This window comes from Dermochelys coriacea, chromosome 4 (genome assembly GCF_009764565.3).
Source record: "Dermochelys coriacea isolate rDerCor1 chromosome 4, rDerCor1.pri.v4, whole genome shotgun sequence".
Taxonomy (NCBI): domain Eukaryota; kingdom Metazoa; phylum Chordata; order Testudines; family Dermochelyidae; genus Dermochelys; species Dermochelys coriacea.
Window position 1 is genome coordinate 54938123 of NC_050071.1, and position 18786 is coordinate 54956908.

An 18786-nucleotide genomic window follows, 5' to 3' on the forward strand; every position below is an offset into this window, starting at 1 on the left:
TCCACTGCTGCCAAGGATATATTCTGGTTTGAAAATACAAGCTGTATAACAAAAAGTTGAAGCTGAAAATTTGATATAAGCCAGACGAGAGAGTGAAGAACAGGCTGCAATGGGAATTGGAACACTTTCACGGTAGGTTCAGGTATCATTTCCACATATATCATAAGCTGTGAATGAAGGAAAGAGTTGGCCAGGGAAGAGGCAAAAACAATAGAAGGAGATTGTATGCCTAGTGAAAAGAACTAGTGATAAAAGGTATAAATTACCCATCATGAAGGCAGTGACAGGACAAGATGAAGAAGCAAAACTGGAGGGGAGGGGGGAATGCCTGAGACCCAAGAGACAGCTGCTAGGCAAACAACATGGATGTCATAGTCAATGGTCTTAAATGCAGTGTGAGGTCAAGATGGACATGTAGAGATTGCGAGCTAGATTCAGATGAAAGAAGGTTATTCAGAGAACAGTTTCAGATCTAAGATGACGAGATTGTTTTGGAAGAGTAGATTTTGAAGATATTAAGGTGGTCACTATACTATCATGGTGATGGTCTTTTAAAAGGACAGTGATATTCTTTTAAAAAGCAAAGTTTTCAAGAGCAGATGAGATAAAAGACCAATGAGAGAAAAATACTAGTGAAGGAAACCTTGACTGAGAATATTTTTCTAATAATTGGACAAGGTTCATCCATGTGTTTGAAGGTTTAGTGGATGGACATCCTACATCTGGAAACTGATGATATAACATTGACTAGGAAGGGTGTCACAGGTGATGAAAAGTTGATAATTTTAGTATAGGCAGAGCGGGTAGTGCACCTCATGGTTGCCTAACACTTGTCATTATAAGACTCTTTTTTCAGTTTATAACTTTAGCAAATTTTAGTTGTTTGGGCTGAAATTTTCCATGCTGGGTGTCTGCCTCAGGCTAAATTTTATTGGGAAGTTTCAGATAAAATAGTCCAGCTGTTTCTAAGAACAAGATTAGGGAGAAATATGTTGTTTTATCAATTTAAAATATTCTTTCAACTGTTTTATTGAGAAGTTCTTGTGCTTCTTGCTTTGGAGCAAGATCTTGAAATAAAACTTAGAAGTCGCTTTGGTGTCAGGGTTGTGTCTTTTGCTGTCCTCATGAACAATTCACTCCCATTTGGCCAAGTTATAGGCCTCTGGAAAAAAAATCTCAGTTCACACATGCTCAGTAGAGACTTGCTATAGTTTTGCAACTAAATTCTCTGCAGATTTTGTCTGCACTGATCATGCCTCATTTTGGAGGTGGGCAGGACTTTCTCTGCAATTACTCCTCGCAGCTGCTGTAGTGCCAGACACAGGAACTGAGATCAGGAAACCCATTTCTCCTGTACTCTCAATATTTCTCCCCTGTTGGTTCTTAGGCACCCTGGAGGAGGAGAAAGCAGCCACACTGGAATGCAGAGGAGAAAGTGGGGATTGCAGGAGCCAGGGAGTTTGGGGAAAAAGAGAGGAATAAGAGAGGGACAGGAGCCAGACAGCAGAGAGGTGCCTCAAGGGTGGGAAAGTAGAAGGGGAGGGTGGGAAAGAGCAGAGGTGAGAGGGTTTCGATAGGAACACAATAGGAGGTGAGGTTGAAGCCAAGGTGAGCTAGGTTGGATAGGAGAAGAAAGAGAAGGGATGTGGGAATCAGGATGGGGTTGTTTTGATAGGAGCTGAGCTGTGATGGATAGGCGTATACAAGTACAGAGACAGGGTAGGGGCATGAAGTGAGAAAGGGCTATAACCACTATGGTGTCAAGTATCAGGGGTAGCCGTGTTAGTCTATATACACAAAAACAACAAGGAATCTGGTGGCACCTTAAAGACTAACAGATTTATTTGGGCATAAGCTTTTGTGAGTAAAAAACCACTTCTTCAGACTTAATCTCCATGAATTTATCTAGTTCTCTTTTAAACCCTATTGGTCCTAGCCTTCACAACCTCCTCAGACAAGGAGTTCCACAGGTTGACTGTGCGCTGTGTGAAGAAGAACTTCCTTTTGTTTGTTTTAAACCTGCTGCCTGTTAATTTCATTTGGTGGCCCCTAGTTCTTATATTATGGGAACAAGTAAATAAGTTTACTTATTCACTTTCTCCATACCGCTCATGATTTTATATACCTCTATCATATCCCCCCTTAGTCTCCTCTTTTCCAAGCTGAAAAGTCCTCGCCTCTTTAATCTCTCCTCATATGGGACCCATTCCAAACCCCTAATTATTTTAGTTGCCCTTCTCTGAACCTTTTCTAATGCCAGTATCTCTTTTTTGAGATGAGGAGACCACATCTGTATGCAGTATTCAAGATGTGGGCGTACCATGGATTTATATAAGGGCAATAAGATATCTCTATCTTATTCTCTGTCACTTTTTTAATGATTCCTAACATCCTGTTTGATTTTTTGACTGCTGCACACTGTGTGGATGTCTTCAGAGAACTATCCACGATGACTCCAAGGTCTCTTTCCTGATTAGTTGTAGCTAAACTAGCCCCCATCATATTGTATGTATAGTTGGGGTTATTTTTTCCAGTGTGCATTACTTTACATTTATCCACATTAAATTTCATTTGCCATTTTGTTGCCCAATCACTTAGTTTTGTGAGATCTTTTTGAAGTTCTTCACAGTCTACTGTAGTTTTAACTATCTTGAGCAGTTTAGTATCGTCTGCAAACTTTGTATCATCTGCAAACTCACGGTTTATCCCTTTTTCCAGATCATTTATGAATAAAATTGAATAGGATTGGTCCTAGGACTGACCCTTGAGGAACACCACTAGTTACCCCTCTCCATTCTGAAAATTTACCATTTATTCCTACCCTTTGTTCCCTGTCTTTTAACCAGTTCTCAGTCCACAAAAGGATCTTCCTTCTTATCCCATGACAATTTAAATGGGTACATTTAAATCTGGCATTTCCTAATTTGTGAGTGCTTGACTTTGCAACTCTTGACTTTTAACACATATATACACACCCACACATTACATATTGATATACAGCACTTCACCCACATCACAGGTTTCTGAAGACACTACAATAATCAAAGAATGAAGCTGAAAAGGTTAGTAACATCATTGGAACTTGGAGTCATGTAGAACATTAGTCACATTGGTTTCCTGTATTATATTAATAATATCATATATGTTCAAAGTGCTCTGCAGTCAGTTAATTAATCCTCACATTTCCCTATTATTACCATTCTACAGACCAGGAAAAACAAACACAGAGATGTTTTGTGAGTTGCTGGAAGCCACAGAGTTTTAGTGGACGAGACAGGATTAAAAAATGCAGCTATTTGTGGCTCCATCCTGTGCTCTAACAAACCAGACCTCAGTGCTGTGCTATATATTGTTGAAAAATATCAAGATTTTAACAAGAAAAATTGTTCATTTACATTCAATTCACATAAAAAATAATTTGTCCTCCTTGTTTGTTTTTTGGGGTAAGAATGGCATTTAATGGAGTTTTGCGCTTTCTAGAGTAACACTGTTTAGATTATTTTAACACTTGGCAACTTGAATTAAGCAGTTATAGAACAGCTTATCATTTAGTGGTGGGCTTAGCATAAATGATGATTCAGCCAACTGGCATAAAATATTGGTTTAAACATTGTAAAAAATCATTTGTGTTTTTTATGCTTATTGGGCCCATAAATTCTACACTACTTTGTACAGAGTTCTTGTAGAATCAAATTCTCGCTATGTCATTTAGGAGGTGGGTTGGTGCTCTAAAATAATAGTAATGGGCCATCTTGATTAAAACTACAAAAGTTTTTTTTCTCCTGCTGATAATAGATCATCTTAATTAATTAGCCTCTTACAGTTGGTATGGCTATTTCCACCTTTTCACGTTCTCTGTATATGTATATACTTAGTATATGTTCCATTCTATGCATCCAATGAAGTGGGCTGTAGCCCACGAAAGCTTATGCTCAAATAAATTTGTTAGTCTCTAAGCAGCCACAAATATTCCTGTTCTTTTTGCGGATACAGACTAACAAGGCTGCTACTCTGAAACAAGTAATGTCATTGTCACCATCATTTATTTTTACATTCCTATTAACGTTATGGGCTTAATGCTTTACAGACCAACAAGAAGAACTAAATCAGATAGTCCTTAAAAATTCAAGTATCAGAGGGGTAGCTGTGTTAATCTGGATCTGTAAAAGCAGCAAAGAATCCTGTGGCACCTTATAGACTAACAGACATATTGGAGTATAAGCTTTCGTGGGTGAATCCGACGAAGTGGGTATTCACCCACGAAAGTTTATGCTCCAATACGTCTGTTAGTTTATAAGGTGCCACAGGACTCTTTGCTTCCTTAAAAAGTGTAAGTTCTTTTAGTGACGTAGCACCCAGAGTTGTGCAACAGTTGGCAGGATTACTTCCCACAGCTGAACAAACATTTTCTTAGATTTTGTTCTGCCTGGGTTCACTCCTGGCTGTGTTTGACAGTGGAGCTTCGTCCACACCAATAGGTTTCGCCACTTTTTGCCGGAAAATTAAAGGGAGGCGTGAATGTTGCAGTTTTACAAAATAATAAATTGGCCTCAGTTGCCTCAAAACCGCGCCCCAGTTGGCTCGAGCGATTTGTGAACCTGGGCAGAGAGCCCAGGCTGGGCACCTGTGCCGTGACTTCATTGCAAAACTGCTCCAGCAGCACCTGAGTGCTGGCTCCGCCCCAAGCAATGGGCGAGGGCACGTGCGACTGCCCCTAACACCCCCCAGCCCCGCCCACACGCTCTTCCCACCTCACGCCTCCCCGCCCAACCGCTGTCCCCTGGGATTGGGCAGCGCAGCGGCAATGACGCCGCGCGCATAGGCAAGATGGCGCGTGCGCGTTGCTAGGCCCCTGTGGCCTTCTCACTCTTACTTCCTGCCTGCGCCGCTCTGCTTCCGGGTCAGCGCGGAGAGTCTATGTCTCTCGTCAGGGCCTCCGAGCCGGGGAGCCCGATGCTGAGCAGCCGCCGGGCGCGGGGGGCAGGAGGGCGCGGCTGCCCCGGGGCTTAGGGAGGGATCCGGGAGGCGGGCGGCCCCGGGTGCGGTCTGGGCCCGGCCGATGCGGCCCCGGCGCCCGCCATGGACAAGATCCTGGAGGGGCTGGTGAGCTCGTCGCACCCGCTGCCGGTGAAGCGGGTGATCGTGCGGCGGGTGGTGGAGTCGGCGGAGACGCCGTTGAGCCAGGCCCAGTGCCGGGCCATGTTCGCGCTCAGCACCCGGCTCATCCTGCAGGGGCCCGACCCCTTCCAGCGGCAGGTGGGGCGGCAGGTGCTGGAGGCCTACGCCCGCTTCCACCGGGATGAGTTCGAGGCCTTCTTCAACCGCGGCCTGGTGCTGGAGCTGCTTCAGCGCGGCTACGGGGGGCTGGGCAGCCGCGACCCCGCCATCCTGGACTACGTCCAGGCCGGGCTGCGCCTCATCATCAGCTGCCCCTCGGTGCTGGAGCTCTTCGCGTTGCTGCAGGTAGAGGCGCTGCGGATGGTGTGTGAGCGGCCCGCGCCCCCGCTCTGCGCCCGCCTCTGCCAGCTGCTGGGCGACTTCCCGCAGTGCCTGCCCCGCGGCAGGAAGCTCTCGCTCGCCTTTTGCCAGCAGCTGGTGCGCAGCATGGCCCACTTCCAGAGCCAGGGCAGCCGGGAGCCCGAGCTGCGCCTCTACGTTTCCCAAGTCACCCAGGTCAGCAGCCTCCTGCGCAGTATCTGGAAGGCCGAGCCCGACACCCTGTTGTCCTCCTTGCAGGAGCTCTTTGCTGTCATCTCCTCCACAGGTGAGAGCTGAGCTGTGGGAGAGGATTGGGGCACGGGCACATTACGAAACTGGAATGGTTATTGCAAGTCCTCACACACAATCTGTTTGCGCAGCGCTGGCACCGCAGGGAGGCTGGGTTTTCCCTGGTGCTGCCATGGCAGTCCTCAGATACCTGGTATTGCCAGCCCTAAATGTTCAGAAATCATGAGTTAGGCTCACCAAAAATCATGAGTGGCTTTAAAATCATGAGATTATGTAAAAATAATAGATTTGGTGTTCTTTTTATTGCCTTCTGCTTTTTGAGCCTTTAGGGTGTTCTGGGGTCACATTTTTAAGCTTTCTTCACAGCAACGAGGACTAGAAACTTTCTTTTCCTTTAGGAACAAAGGAGGAAGTCATCACACATCCCTTTGACTCCAGGAGCGGGGGGCTTTAAGGAAAATAATAATTATCATGACTCGTGACAAAATCATGTGTTTTCAACTCTGGGTACCACAGTAATGGACCCACTTATCAAAGTGAAGAGATTGCCCATAGAAAGTGACCTGCCTTAGAATAATGGAGTCTACAGGGTGGGTGGTCATAGCAAAGGTGGGGGAGAAATAAGAGGATCTCTTATGAAGTGACCAGCAGAATGAATGTGGAGAAACAATCGTGCCCACATCTGCCTTTGTTTGGGATTTGGTCACTTACTGAGGCTGAGCTCACGCTTACTCTCTTGTCCAAGTGACAACCTCTAATGTAAAAAGTTTGTGCTCATCCTCTGCCCATTAATTTAAAAAGAAACTCCTTTTCCCTAGCACACATACACCCTCTTAGAAGTGTAACGTTACTATGGTCAGTATGGCTTGGTGCATTGTGGGTTTTTGGTTTTTTTTAATACTGTGGGTAATAGTTGTTTTGTAAACTGTTTTTCAGCAAAGTGACTTAACTTTTAACAATTTGCTACCTCTCACAGGTCAGTTTAGGATGGAAAGTGTTAATACTCATATCAAGATATGTCTTCAATCCTAGTTTATCTGAAGGTTTTTGTTAGCTAAGGTCATAAAGCTGTTAAAAGCATTTTGCAAATGCTCATCAGAAAGCTTGACACGCACAAAGTGTTACACATACATAGAGCCATGTATTAGTGGGTGAAGTTCAATGACTTGTGTCATGCAGGAGATCAGACTAGATGATCATAATGGTCTCTGGCCTTAAAATCTATAAACTTAATGCTATCTTTTTAATGAGCCTGCATATTGGTTCCATGCAGAGGTTGTGTTTGCAATTGAAAGTTCTAGAACATTGCAAAAAATAAACACTTAAAATATCAGAAACTGGTGTGATCACCAGAGAAGTGCTGATGCAACATATTGCAGAGTACCAGCTACACCTCACTCTTAACTATTAACACCTGGTGCAACAAATCCTCATTTAAACTAGTCCTGTGGCTTATTCTTGGACTGAAGAGCATGATTCAATTGTCTTAGCCTGTCAAAATAAAGTAGGTCTGTAATGACGTATTGAGCAACATGTCAATTTTCTGCACATATCTATCAGGCAAATGAATAAATATTCTCACAGGGTCAGTGTTTCCTCCACTCAAACATTAGTTTCAATTTGATTTTTATCTTGATACATTTTGAAGTAACTTGTGCAGGGCATGGCAGCAATATTAACAGTTTACAGAAACACTTAACTAGGATAAGAGTAAAATATAGCTGTGTCCATGTTTTTGTTTCTTACAAGATGTCATGTTCAACTATTATAGATACTTCATTTGAGCCGTCTGTTGCACTGGCAAGCCTTGTGCAGCATATCCCATTACAGATGATTACAGTACTCATCAGGAGCCTTACCACAGATCCAAATGTAAAAGATGCAAGTATGACTCAAGCTCTCTGCAGGTACTGTTTCTCATTGAAAAGGGGGATATGCCTTTTTCTAATTCATGCCTTTTGTAAAATTATTTGCCACTTAAATTCCATAAAAATCGAAACTGAGAATCTATGAATCTTATGTTGCACTACCTGGAATTTTAAATGAATTTGTATTTCTAATGCCACAGATATGTCACTATCAAATTTTCAGTGAAATGTTGTTGCCTTATTCACTAATGTGGCCTCATCATACTTCGCCATGGCAAAATCAAGAGGAGGGTGAAATGTCAGCTGAAAATTATGAGAGGAAGCTTGCTGCGCTCCTTTTAGATTTGGGGGAAAGAAGCTAAACCTGGAAACCTCACGGGGCATAGGCCTCATTTTCTTGGATTCAGCCTCTTGTGTAGTAGCAGATTGGCTTTTTTAGATGCATTGCTGTTTTCTCTTTCCCACTCACATCTGTGTCCTGTCCTCTTTTGAGAAGGACAGATAGTTTGGAGGATGAGTTAATTGACTTCCACTGTGATAACCTGTTTGAAAATTCTTGAAGATTTGAAGTGGGCTGCTCCTGGCCTCATCTTCTTAAAGTCTCCAAATACTGTGCAGCTGGGGTTAACTGGGTATTGTAGCAATGGAGAGAGGAAGGATGTCATGAATCATTTGCCCACCAGGCTTCTTGTCACCAGTTTAAGCAATGGGGATCCTCAGAACTATAAATGTCAACCTGCCATGTTACTGAACTGCAGACTTGGTTAGTAGTTACAGAAATGTAATCTGTGATCTTGAAAATTGCCAGAACTAGAGAAGGGCTTCTTCAGCTCTTGTAAGAAAATAGTCCTCCATGTTCTTTCACAAGGTCTAACCCGGCAGCGCTTGTTGTTGAGGGTGAATAGAATAGAAAGACACTGAATTATGGGCATGTCTAAAATCTTCCTTATTTTAGCTATGAGAGAGCTAATGTGAAGGGCTGGTTTTCTGAAAACACTTGAATTTGATACTTATCTTCATTTTAGTTATTTTCAGTCCTTCTGGTGTGGTTGGCTATATCTTTAACCATAAATTTAATTGGGTGCATTTAGAGGAATCATATTAATATTGACTTAATTGGCTTCATTATGAGGAAATTAGGTTTCAGGGATTGATTTACTTTTGTTTGGGAACTTAGATTTCATGTGATTTTATTTTTTTATATATGTGTGTGTGTGTGTATGTATGTATGTATGTATGTATGTATGTATATATATATATATATATATAAATAAATCGTATATACTCGATCATAAGCTGATTCATTTATAAGCCAACCCCCACCCCCCCAAGATGGATAAGTAAAAATGGAAAATTTTTATGACCCATTCATAAGCCAACCTATAATTCAGGGGTCAGTGAACTTTGGCTCCTGGGCCATCATGATAAGATGCTGGGCCGAGATGGTTTGTTTACCTAAAGTGTCCACAGGCATGGAGATAAACCTAAGTAAACAAAGTGTCCTGGCACGTCAGCTGCTTACCCTGTTGAGCTGGGACAGCAAATGGTGGGGAAATTTTTTGGGGGGGGGAGAAGCTGGGGGTCGGGAGTAACCCTGTGACCCACCCCCCCACATGACCCCACCTTAGCTGGGGAGGGCCAGGGGAGGATGTCTCTGGCCTGGCTGCAGCCTGCTCCAGAGCGCTGGGCGCGGCGGCTTTGGAGGCTGGGGGGAGAGCAGCGTGGCCAGAAGAGGAGAGACTCTGGCCCTGTCTCTTCCCTTCTGGCTGTGCTGCCTCTCCTTGCTCCTGCTGTTGGGGGGGGAGGGGCTGTGTCCCACCTCTCCCTCTCTGTATCCATTCATAAGCTAACCCCCTTCTGTGGTGCTTCCTTTTTTTAACTAAAAAAATTCTGCTTATGAATGAGTATATACAGTATAATAAACTTTTACTCTACTTCTTGGGAGCCAGTGTGCTGATTTCAGGTTTTTAAAAGAATCTGACTGCACTTCTGCTGTGCTTGTAAATAGCAAGCAACTTTCAGATAAAAAGAACGTGTCCAGTCGAAAACTGAAAGCTAAGAAATTCAAGTTAAAATAAGAAGCTTCTTTAGGAGCACTAATAGTTTTATAATAATAGGTTAATATGTTGGTCAGAGGATAATATAATATGTTGGAAATATTTCTTGAGTCGGAGACGTCGAAAATAGGATTCTAGGTCACCCCAGAACTGTATCATGTTCGTGGGGGTGGAGGGGCGGAAGGAGAGAGCCCAGCAGAAGAATCTGTCCTATCTCGGGGAAAGAGTATAATTTGTTAGTCTCTAAGGTGCCACAAGTACTCCTTTTCTCTTTGCGAATACAGACTAACACGCCTGCTACCCTGAAACCTTTATTTTAAAGGAAACTTAAGTCTGGTCTACACTAGAAAATTAGGTCAGTTTAACTACATCACTCAGGGTTGTTAAAAATTCACCCCAAGTGTTGTAATTAATTCAACCTAACCCCTAGCATAGATCGCACTAGGTCAATGGAAGATTTCTTTGCTGCTGCAGCATTTCTAGCATAGAGAAGCTCTTAGAGTGGTGTAGAGTAGGATGTGTAGGTAGTAAGTAGGACACAATACAAATTCATAACCTCAATGTTGTCTTTCTCCTCAACTGCAGGCTGGGAGAGCTGAAGCTCAGGTTTCAGGCTCTGTCATTTCTGTTCCCCGCAGATAGCAAGCACTCCAGGAAAGAGGGAAGTCAAGAGCTGGGCAATATATGCTTAAATCATCCTTTTTATCTGTAGTGCCTAAGAGCATACACTTTGCCCTTTCAGTGCATGTTTATAAACTTTATGAACAGCATACTCTGTGTGCTGCAGCCAGTTTTCAGGTGTTAAGGTATCTGAACTAACTTCTGATGCCATGGACACTAAACTTCAGCCAGATTTGACTTTTTATAATTACTGTGTAAACCCTTAGAAATGGCGTATAAATTAAATGGTAGGTGTTGTTAATTAAGGTCTGTTATAATTTGACTTTCATTTTTCTTTCTACAATTATAGTGCAGGATCTAGTTTTAGTTTATTATAGCTGATCTAATATAGAATCATAAAATAGTAGGATTGGAAGGGACCTCAAGGGATCATCTAGTCCAGTCCCCTGCATGCATAGCAGGGCTAAATAGTGGCTAGACCAGGGGTCTCAAACATGCAGCTGGCCCTGCTCCCCTCACCTCCCCTCTTGCCCCTCCCTGGAGTTATTTTCTGCAGGCTGCCAAAGCTCAGCTCCCCTCCCCTCCCCAGCACACTGCATCCCTGCTCCTCTGCCTACTTCCAGGCGCTTCCCACTGCCAAACAGCTGTTTGGCAGCACTTAGCACTTTCCGAGGGGGAGGAGCGGGGAGCCATGTGCTCAGGGGAGGAGGCGAGGCAGGGCAGGGGCAGGGATTTGGGGAAGGGGTTGGAATTGGGGCAGGGAGTGGCTAGAGTTGGAGTGGGGACTTCGGGGAAGGGGTTGGATTGGGGGCGGGGCCTCATGGAAGGAGTGGAGTGGGGGCAGTGTGGGCAGGTGTCAGTGATGCGGCCCTTGGGCCAATGTGCTAGTCCTCATGGTGATTCGAGTTTGAGGTCCCTGGGCTAGACCGTTCTTGACAGGTGTGTGTTTGCTCCTCTGTTGTAAAAAGTACTACGTCACTGGCTGTACTATTGAAAGTATGGGATACCTATTCTAAAATTATTGCTTTACTGTATGACTCCATGTTCTTGTGCACTGACAACTCTGCAGTGTTTGGTTTGCAAACTGGGAGAATATCTGTAAATATTAAAATTACATTTTGAACCATACTTGATTTGTTTCTTAGTATTTGAAAGCTCATAGTATCTAGAGCAGGGCTAGCGTAAAACCTTAACCACTGTACAACACCCTATGTAAAATACGTTCTGATTGGTTTGGAATGTGCTGTCAAATGTAGATCTAATACAGAGGAAGCCTGTAAAGTTAACCTGCTCGTTGACAGTGAATGATTACAACAGCAAAATTGCTTTTCATTAGGGGACCAAATCCATATTACAGGGAGTAGTCACCCATCTGAGAAAAAAATTAGGAGAGAAATGAGAAAGTGTGTCTTTAACATTCTCCTCTGCTCTTCGCACCGCAAAAACCACCCCCATGTTGCAGCAATCTTCCATCTGGCCAGAGGGAGGGGTGCTTAAGAGCAGTAGAAAAATGTATTTTCCTTCTAGTGACCATAGAGTAAGGTTCCTCAGAGTGTAAGACTTGAATTTTAATCTTTCAGGAGGCAGTGCATTGTAATCATCCTAGAACATAGTTATTTTAATCAGTGTAGCTGTCCTCACCATGTTTTGTATCCTTAATTTCCAGTGAAAATGACCTAATTTGCAATTCCTTTATAGAAAAGATCTTGATTTAGAAAAATGTTACCTATGTACTTTTTCATTACTCCATTAATCTTTATCACACTACCCAGATGCTGCAAAACTCCTTTGCATATCTTCTCTGTTTTGTTCAATATCTTCATTAATGATCTGGAGGATGGTGTGGATTGCACCCTCAGCAAGTTTGCAGATGACACTAAACTGAGAGGAGAAGTAGATACGCTGGAAGGTAGGGATAGGATACAGAGGGCCCTAGACAAATTAGAGGATTGGGCCAAAAGAAATCTGATGAGGTTCAACAAGGACAAGTGCAGAGCCCTGCACTTAGGACAGAAGAATCCCATGCACCGCTACAGACTAGGGACCGAATGGCTAGGAAGCAGTTCTGCAGAAAAGGACCTAGGGGTTACAGTGGACGAGAAGCTGAATGAGTCAGTGTGCCATTGTTGCCAAGAAGGCCAATGGCATTTTGGGATGTATAAGTAGGGGCATTGCCAGCAGATCAAGGGACGTGATCATTCGACATTGGTGAGGCCTCATCTGGAGTACTGTGTCCAGTTTTGGGCCCCACACTACAAGAAGGATGTGGAAAAATTGGAAAACATACAGGAGAGGGCAACAAAAATGATTAGGGGACTGGAACACATGACTTATGAGGAGAGGCTGAGGGAACTGGGATTGTTTAGTCTGCAGAAGAGAAGAATGAGGGGGGGATTTGATAGCTGCTTTCAACTACCTGAAAGGGGGTTCCAAAGATGATGGATCTAGACTGTTCTCAGTGGTGGTAGATGACAGAACAAGGAGTAATGGTCTCAAGTTGCAGTGGGGGAGGTTTAGGTTGGATATTAGGAAAAACTTTTTCACTAGGAGGGTGGTGAAGCACTGGAATGCGTTAGCTAGGGAGATGGTGGAATCTCCTTCCTTAGAAGTTTTTAAGGTCAGGCTTGAGAAAGCCCTGGCTGGGATGATTTAGTTGGGGATTGGTCCTGCTTTGAGCAGGGGGTTGGACTAGATGACCTCCTGAGGTCCCTTCCAACCTTGATATTCTATGATTCTCCACCATTTGTGTGACTGAACCTGGTAAGACATATTAGCACACAGGCAGCATATAGCTGATGTAAGGCTGCAAAGAACACTGTTTTTATGACATTTATTTTACTTTCTGTAGTAGGAGTGTGCAGCCATCATCAGTTTTCCCATTCTTTCCCTACTTAGAGGGAATCTGGTTTCCTGTAATTCAGAAACACATGAGGTCACAATGGCTGCCTATTAATTTAGAAACTTAATTCAACATGTGTGCAATTCTGGTGTGGTTTTAGGGTACATCCACACTTGTGGCAGCGTGTAGAGTACAGATGCTGTATGCCCAGCTTGTGTGGGTATAAATAGCAGTGTAGACAGTGAGCTTTGGCAAGTGGAGTGTCCCACACATCTAAATCCCCAGGATATATACTCTACTTGGGCTCTCTGTGCACCCAAACTATGCCTCCCATGTCTACACTACCATTTTTAGCAGTGTAATATCCTGCTGCTCCCCCTGTCTTCCCCGCCGGAGCCTTTCCCTGCAGTATGTAACTACCCAGTACAGGGGTAAGTATGGCACAGCCTGTTTTCCATTGTAGCATGTAGCTACGTGTATAGTGCCTGAACTCTGTGTGCCACCATAAGTGTAGACATATCCTCAGTAATAAGTTGGAAGAGAACGGTTCCCCCCATATAATCAGTTTGCTTTCTTTTAGCTCTTAAAGTAAACTTCAACCACAAGACTGAGATCATTATGCTAACAGGAATGTTTTTTGCAAGAACTATATTCATAATTAGAAGTCAAATTACAATTTAATGTGCCTATTTTAATAATGCGTAGTTCCTTATGTAGCTAAATAGGGAGTTCTGTTTCAATTGATCTGGGCTTTTTTTAACCCCCCAACCCCTGCCCCAACTTGCTTCAGTTAGACCCCTGTGTAACTGGTGTGATATAAATGTATGTAGAATATCTGAGATCAGAAAAACAGTTGAAATATCCTTAATGTGTTTTTGTCCTTTTGCTTCACCCTTCAGAATGATAGACTGGCTGTCCTGGCCCCTGGCTCAGCATGTGGAGACATGGGTGATTGCATTGTTGAAAGGACTAGCTGCAGTCCAGAAATTCACTATTCTCATCGATGTTACTCTACTTAAGATACAACTGGTATGTGGGATGATAATGTTGTGATGGGGTTTTGTTTAATTTCTGTGCAGCTGCAGAGCATTCTTTGTGCCACAATATATTATGTCTTTATACCCAGTGTAGTAGAGTATAAATGTCTCTTATAGACGTTGGTTGTAGCATAGCAAATCTGTTTTATTCAAAATATTCTTTGTAAACCTGGAAGTTATTTCTGCTTATTTTAAGAGCCTTCATTTTTTTTAGACTTGCTCAAGTAAATGTCTGACTTGTTTTATTTAAGGTTTTTAATCGACTTTGGTTTCCTCTTGTGAGGCCTGGTGCTCTGGCTGTCCTTTCTCACATGTTGCTTAGTTTTCAGCATTCTCCAGAGGCTTTTCACTTGGTAAGTTATTAAATTGTGTGAGTCTTCAACTGTTTTGTTAAAGTGGGCCACCTGCAATATTTATGGTGTGGATCTATGTGGAAATGACTGTAAAATTTGTGATTAGGGTTTCATGTTTATTTCAGTGCTTCTGGACCAAATTTATTCTCTTCACAAGTAAACAGGTTTTATAACTTTTGGCCCTGAAAACTCAATCTGTGATTCATGTAAGGTTTTTACTGGCATGTGCATAAAGAATCTGCATGCCAAACTCTGTTTTTAGCTACTCCTTTGTCACCTTTTTTTTTTTTTTTTTTTTTTAAGTAGTATGACCAATTAAACTTGGGGCAGAATTTGGACTCAAGTGATTGACAAACAGTTATGTTGAAGGAAGAAGGGGGAAGAAGAAAAGTCCAGACTTTACTTCCAGTTATATCATCCTTGACTGACCGTGGATAGCAGCACCAGACTAAAAAAGTAGTTAAAGTGATTGAGATGTAGGATACATATAGGTGGAAAACTGAATAAGAATGACCATGTAAAAATAATACCCTTAAGATCATTAGATAAAGTATTCATCATTCAAGAAATAACATTTTAAAATATAGCCTAAAGATGTATCTTTTTTTATTGCTAAAATGATTACCTAAAATGTGCAGATGCTCCAGAATGCCTGCTTTTAAAGCTTCAAAACTTGAAACAAATGTACTTAAGAGGAGACTGAAGAATAAACAGTGCTGTTTTAAAATGTTGGGTGGGCTGGGATAGAATACTGTGTATTTTTTCTGATCAATATTTTCCAGCTGATCAACATTTTTCCAGCTATCTAATGCATTAAATAGTAAAAGTTCTTTTTTTGAAGATCCAAAATAGGAGCTGCAATTGTTGTAACTCACTTTCTTTTCTTTTGTGTGTGTGTAGCTTGTTCCACATGTGGTCAACTTGGTTCACTCCTTTAAAAGCAATGGCTTGCCTTCCAGTACAGCTTTCTTAGTGCAGCTGACTGAGTTGATACACTGTATGATGTATCATTATTCAGGATTTCCAGAACTCTATGAACCTATTCTGGAAGCTATAAAGGTATCGTAATGGGAATGCTTTCTCTGAGATATGAAACCTTTGATCTAATAGAGTTAAGTATTGATTGTAGAGCGCTAGTAAATATGAAAGTAATTAATCATTAGTACATGACCTGCAGATGTGCTTATACAAGGAAAATTCTATCATGAGCATTGTGTGCTAATAATTTTTTTAAAATAAAAATGGCTGCAGTGGTTAGTAAGATGTGAAGTAATTAAGACAAAGGTGTTAAACTTCAGGTTATTTTTTAACTCCTATTTTTGAAAATCTTTATTTGCTTATTTAATTCCTTCTGTTTCACTTAACCATCTCTATACACTCTTGTTCCAATGTCATTGTTGAGCATCTCACTGCAAGCTCAGATGGAAGGGATCCAAAACTGGGAGTCTTAAGTCTACAATGCTGCTCTTTATCATACTTCTCTAATACAACCCCATCTCCAGCACACACAGACAGTTGCCCTTCAAAACAGAATGGATAGGGGTTTTGGTGGGTTTTTTTAAATTTTATATATATATATATATAATATATAAAAAAAATTTTTTTTTAAATCGGGTATCTGATATGTCGTCTCTTATGGGGACTGCATCCTGCACTCGCAGGGGATAGGAGACACCAATTAGATATGCCTATTTCTAATTTATTTTATTAGAAGGAAATCTAGGTTGAGCCTATGATTCCATTGAATCCTTTCCCTTTCATACTGCAAACACTTTTTTCCCACTGTGTTGATGCTGCATGTTTAAATGGATTATTCTGCAGGTGGGAGAGAGGTACTGCTCTGCCTCCAGAGCTCACTTAGCACCATTCACAGTTACCGTTAAGGTGTTTAAGTTCAGCAACACTGCTCAAAGAGCTGCGTGTGCCATCTCCCTGCCATTCTCAAACTTTTCTTTACAGAAACAGTGACTTTAAATTTAAACAAAAGTCAGCAAACTGGCTCTAAATCAACAGATTGCACAACTTTAAATTATCAGATGGAATCTCCAGAGTCTAATTTGAGCAATTTTTGCTATTAAGATTGGCTGAAAGTACTTAGTGGGATAAGGTGTTGGGGAAGAGTGAAGCATGTTCATCTGGAGGCTGAAGAGACTAGAGTAATGAAAATATGCAAGAAATTATAACTTTTTTTTTTAAATTCTCATTTTTATTGTCCAATCTCTGGACGTGGGGGTTAGCTTCCCTTTTGACTATAATTAATTTTCTTTTATATGAATTGTGTGCTATTTTACTTTAGACTTCACTCTTTCATAGTCATGCCTCAGTTTGTGTTCACTTCTGGTATGTTAGATGGAAACATACTGCTGGCTGATTATTTTTTTTTTTTCCCTGAGGGACAGAAATGCCCAAGTAGGGTTTTTTGTATTCCGGTTTAATCCAGTTACTCAACTTGGATTGCTCATGGTACGGGATGTAGACCTGAGGTTGAAAAGGATCCTCAAGGGAGCGGGAAAGAATCCCCTAATTATCCTTCATGTGGGAACAAATGATACAGCCAGATTCTCGCTGGAAAGTATCAAGGGAGACTATGCTAGGCTGGGGAAGACGCTTAAGGAAATTGAGGCTCAGGTGATCTTTAGCGGGATCCTTCCTGTTCCTAGAGAAGGGCAACAAAGGTGTGACAAGATTATGACTGTCAACAGATGGCTTAGGCAGTGATGCTATAAGGAGGGCTTTGGGATGTATGGCCACTGGGAGGCATTCACGGACAGAGGTCAGTTCTCTCGGGATGGACTTCATCTGAGTAGGGAAGGAAATAGACTTCTAGGATCGAGGCTGGCACAACTGATAAAGAGAGCTTTAAACTAGGAACTGGGGGGAGATGGATGGGAGATGTCCAGAAAATCTCCATGCCAGATTTTAGCATTGAGAGGGAAGAAGATGAAGTAAGAAAGGATACAGCCATGGGTAGGAGAATGTATATAAGGAGCGAGGGCGGTGTGGATACTAGTCTAATAGGTTATACTGGCTGTAGAATGACTGTGCCTAATAGGGTACAAAATGTGAGCGAGGCCAAACAGCAAAAATTAAGATGTTTGTACACCAATGCGAGGAGTCTAGGTAACAAAATGGAGGAACTAGAGCTACTGGTGCAGGAAGTGAAACCAGATATTATAGGGATAACAGAAACATGGTGGAATAGTAGTCATGACTGGACTACAGGTATTGAAGGGTATGTGCTGTTTAGGAAAGACAGAAACAAAGGTAAAGGGGGTGGAGTAGCATTGTATATCAACGATGAGTTAGAATGTAAAGAAATAAGAAGCGATGCAATGGATAAGACAGTCTGTCTGGGCAAAAATTACATTGGGGAAGAAAACTAGTAAAGCCTCTCCTACGATAGTGCTTGGGGTGTGCTATAGACCTCCGGGATCTAATTTGGATATGGATAGAGCCCTTTTTAATGTCTTTAATAAAGTAAATACTAATGGAAACTGCGTGATCATGGGAGACTTTAACTTCCCAGATATAGACTGGAGGACCAGTGCTAGTAATAATAATAGGGCTCAGATTTTCCTAGATGCGATAGCTGATGGATTCCTTCATCAAGTAGTTGCTGAACCGACTAGAGGGGATGCCATTTTAGATTTAATTTTGGTGAGTAGCGAGGACCTCATAGAAGAAATGGTTGTAGGGGACAATCTTGGCTCAAGTGATCATGAGCTAATTCAGTTCAAACTGAACGGAAGGATTAACAAAAATAAATCTGCAACTAGGGTTTTTGATTTCAAAAGGGCTGACTTTCACAAATTAAGGAAATTAGTTAGGGAAGTGGATTGGACTGAAGAACTTATGGATCTAAAGGTAGTTGAGGCCTGGGATTACTTTAAATCAAAACTGCAGAAGCTATCGGAAGCCTGTATCCCAAGAAAGGGGAAAAAATTCATAGGAAGGAGTTGTAGACCAAGCATCTTAGAGAGGTGATTATGAAGAAGCAGAAAGCATACAGGGAGTGGAAGATGGGAGGGATCAGCAAGGAAAGCTACCTAATTGAGGTCAGAAGATGTAGGGATAAAGTCAGAGAGGCTAAAAGTCGAGTAGAGTTGGACCTTGCAAAGGGAATTAAAACCAATAGTAAAAGGTTCTATAGCCATATAAATAAGAAGAAAACTAAGAAGGAAGAAGTGGGGCCGCTTAACACTGAGGATGGAGCGGAGGTTAAAGATAATCTAGGCATGGCCCAATATCTAAACAAATACTTTGCCTCAGTCTTTAATAAGGCTA

The 18786-nt window shown here is 42.1% G+C and overlaps 1 protein-coding gene across 1 annotated transcript in view; it reads left to right on the top strand.

Moving 5' to 3' along the window:
- The first annotated feature begins 4896 nt into the window (after positions 1-4896).
- USP38 (ubiquitin specific peptidase 38) overlaps positions 4897-18786 on the top strand; it is a 31293-nt gene continuing 17403 nt past the window's right edge. The window contains exons 1-5 of the mRNA XM_038399033.2: positions 4897-5764; positions 7499-7634; positions 14012-14141; positions 14401-14502; positions 15403-15561. Coding sequence (XP_038254961.1) covers positions 5080-5764; positions 7499-7634; positions 14012-14141; positions 14401-14502; positions 15403-15561 — 1212 coding nt within the window. The 5' untranslated portion in view covers positions 4897-5079. The remainder of the gene's footprint in view (positions 5765-7498; positions 7635-14011; positions 14142-14400; positions 14503-15402; positions 15562-18786) is intronic.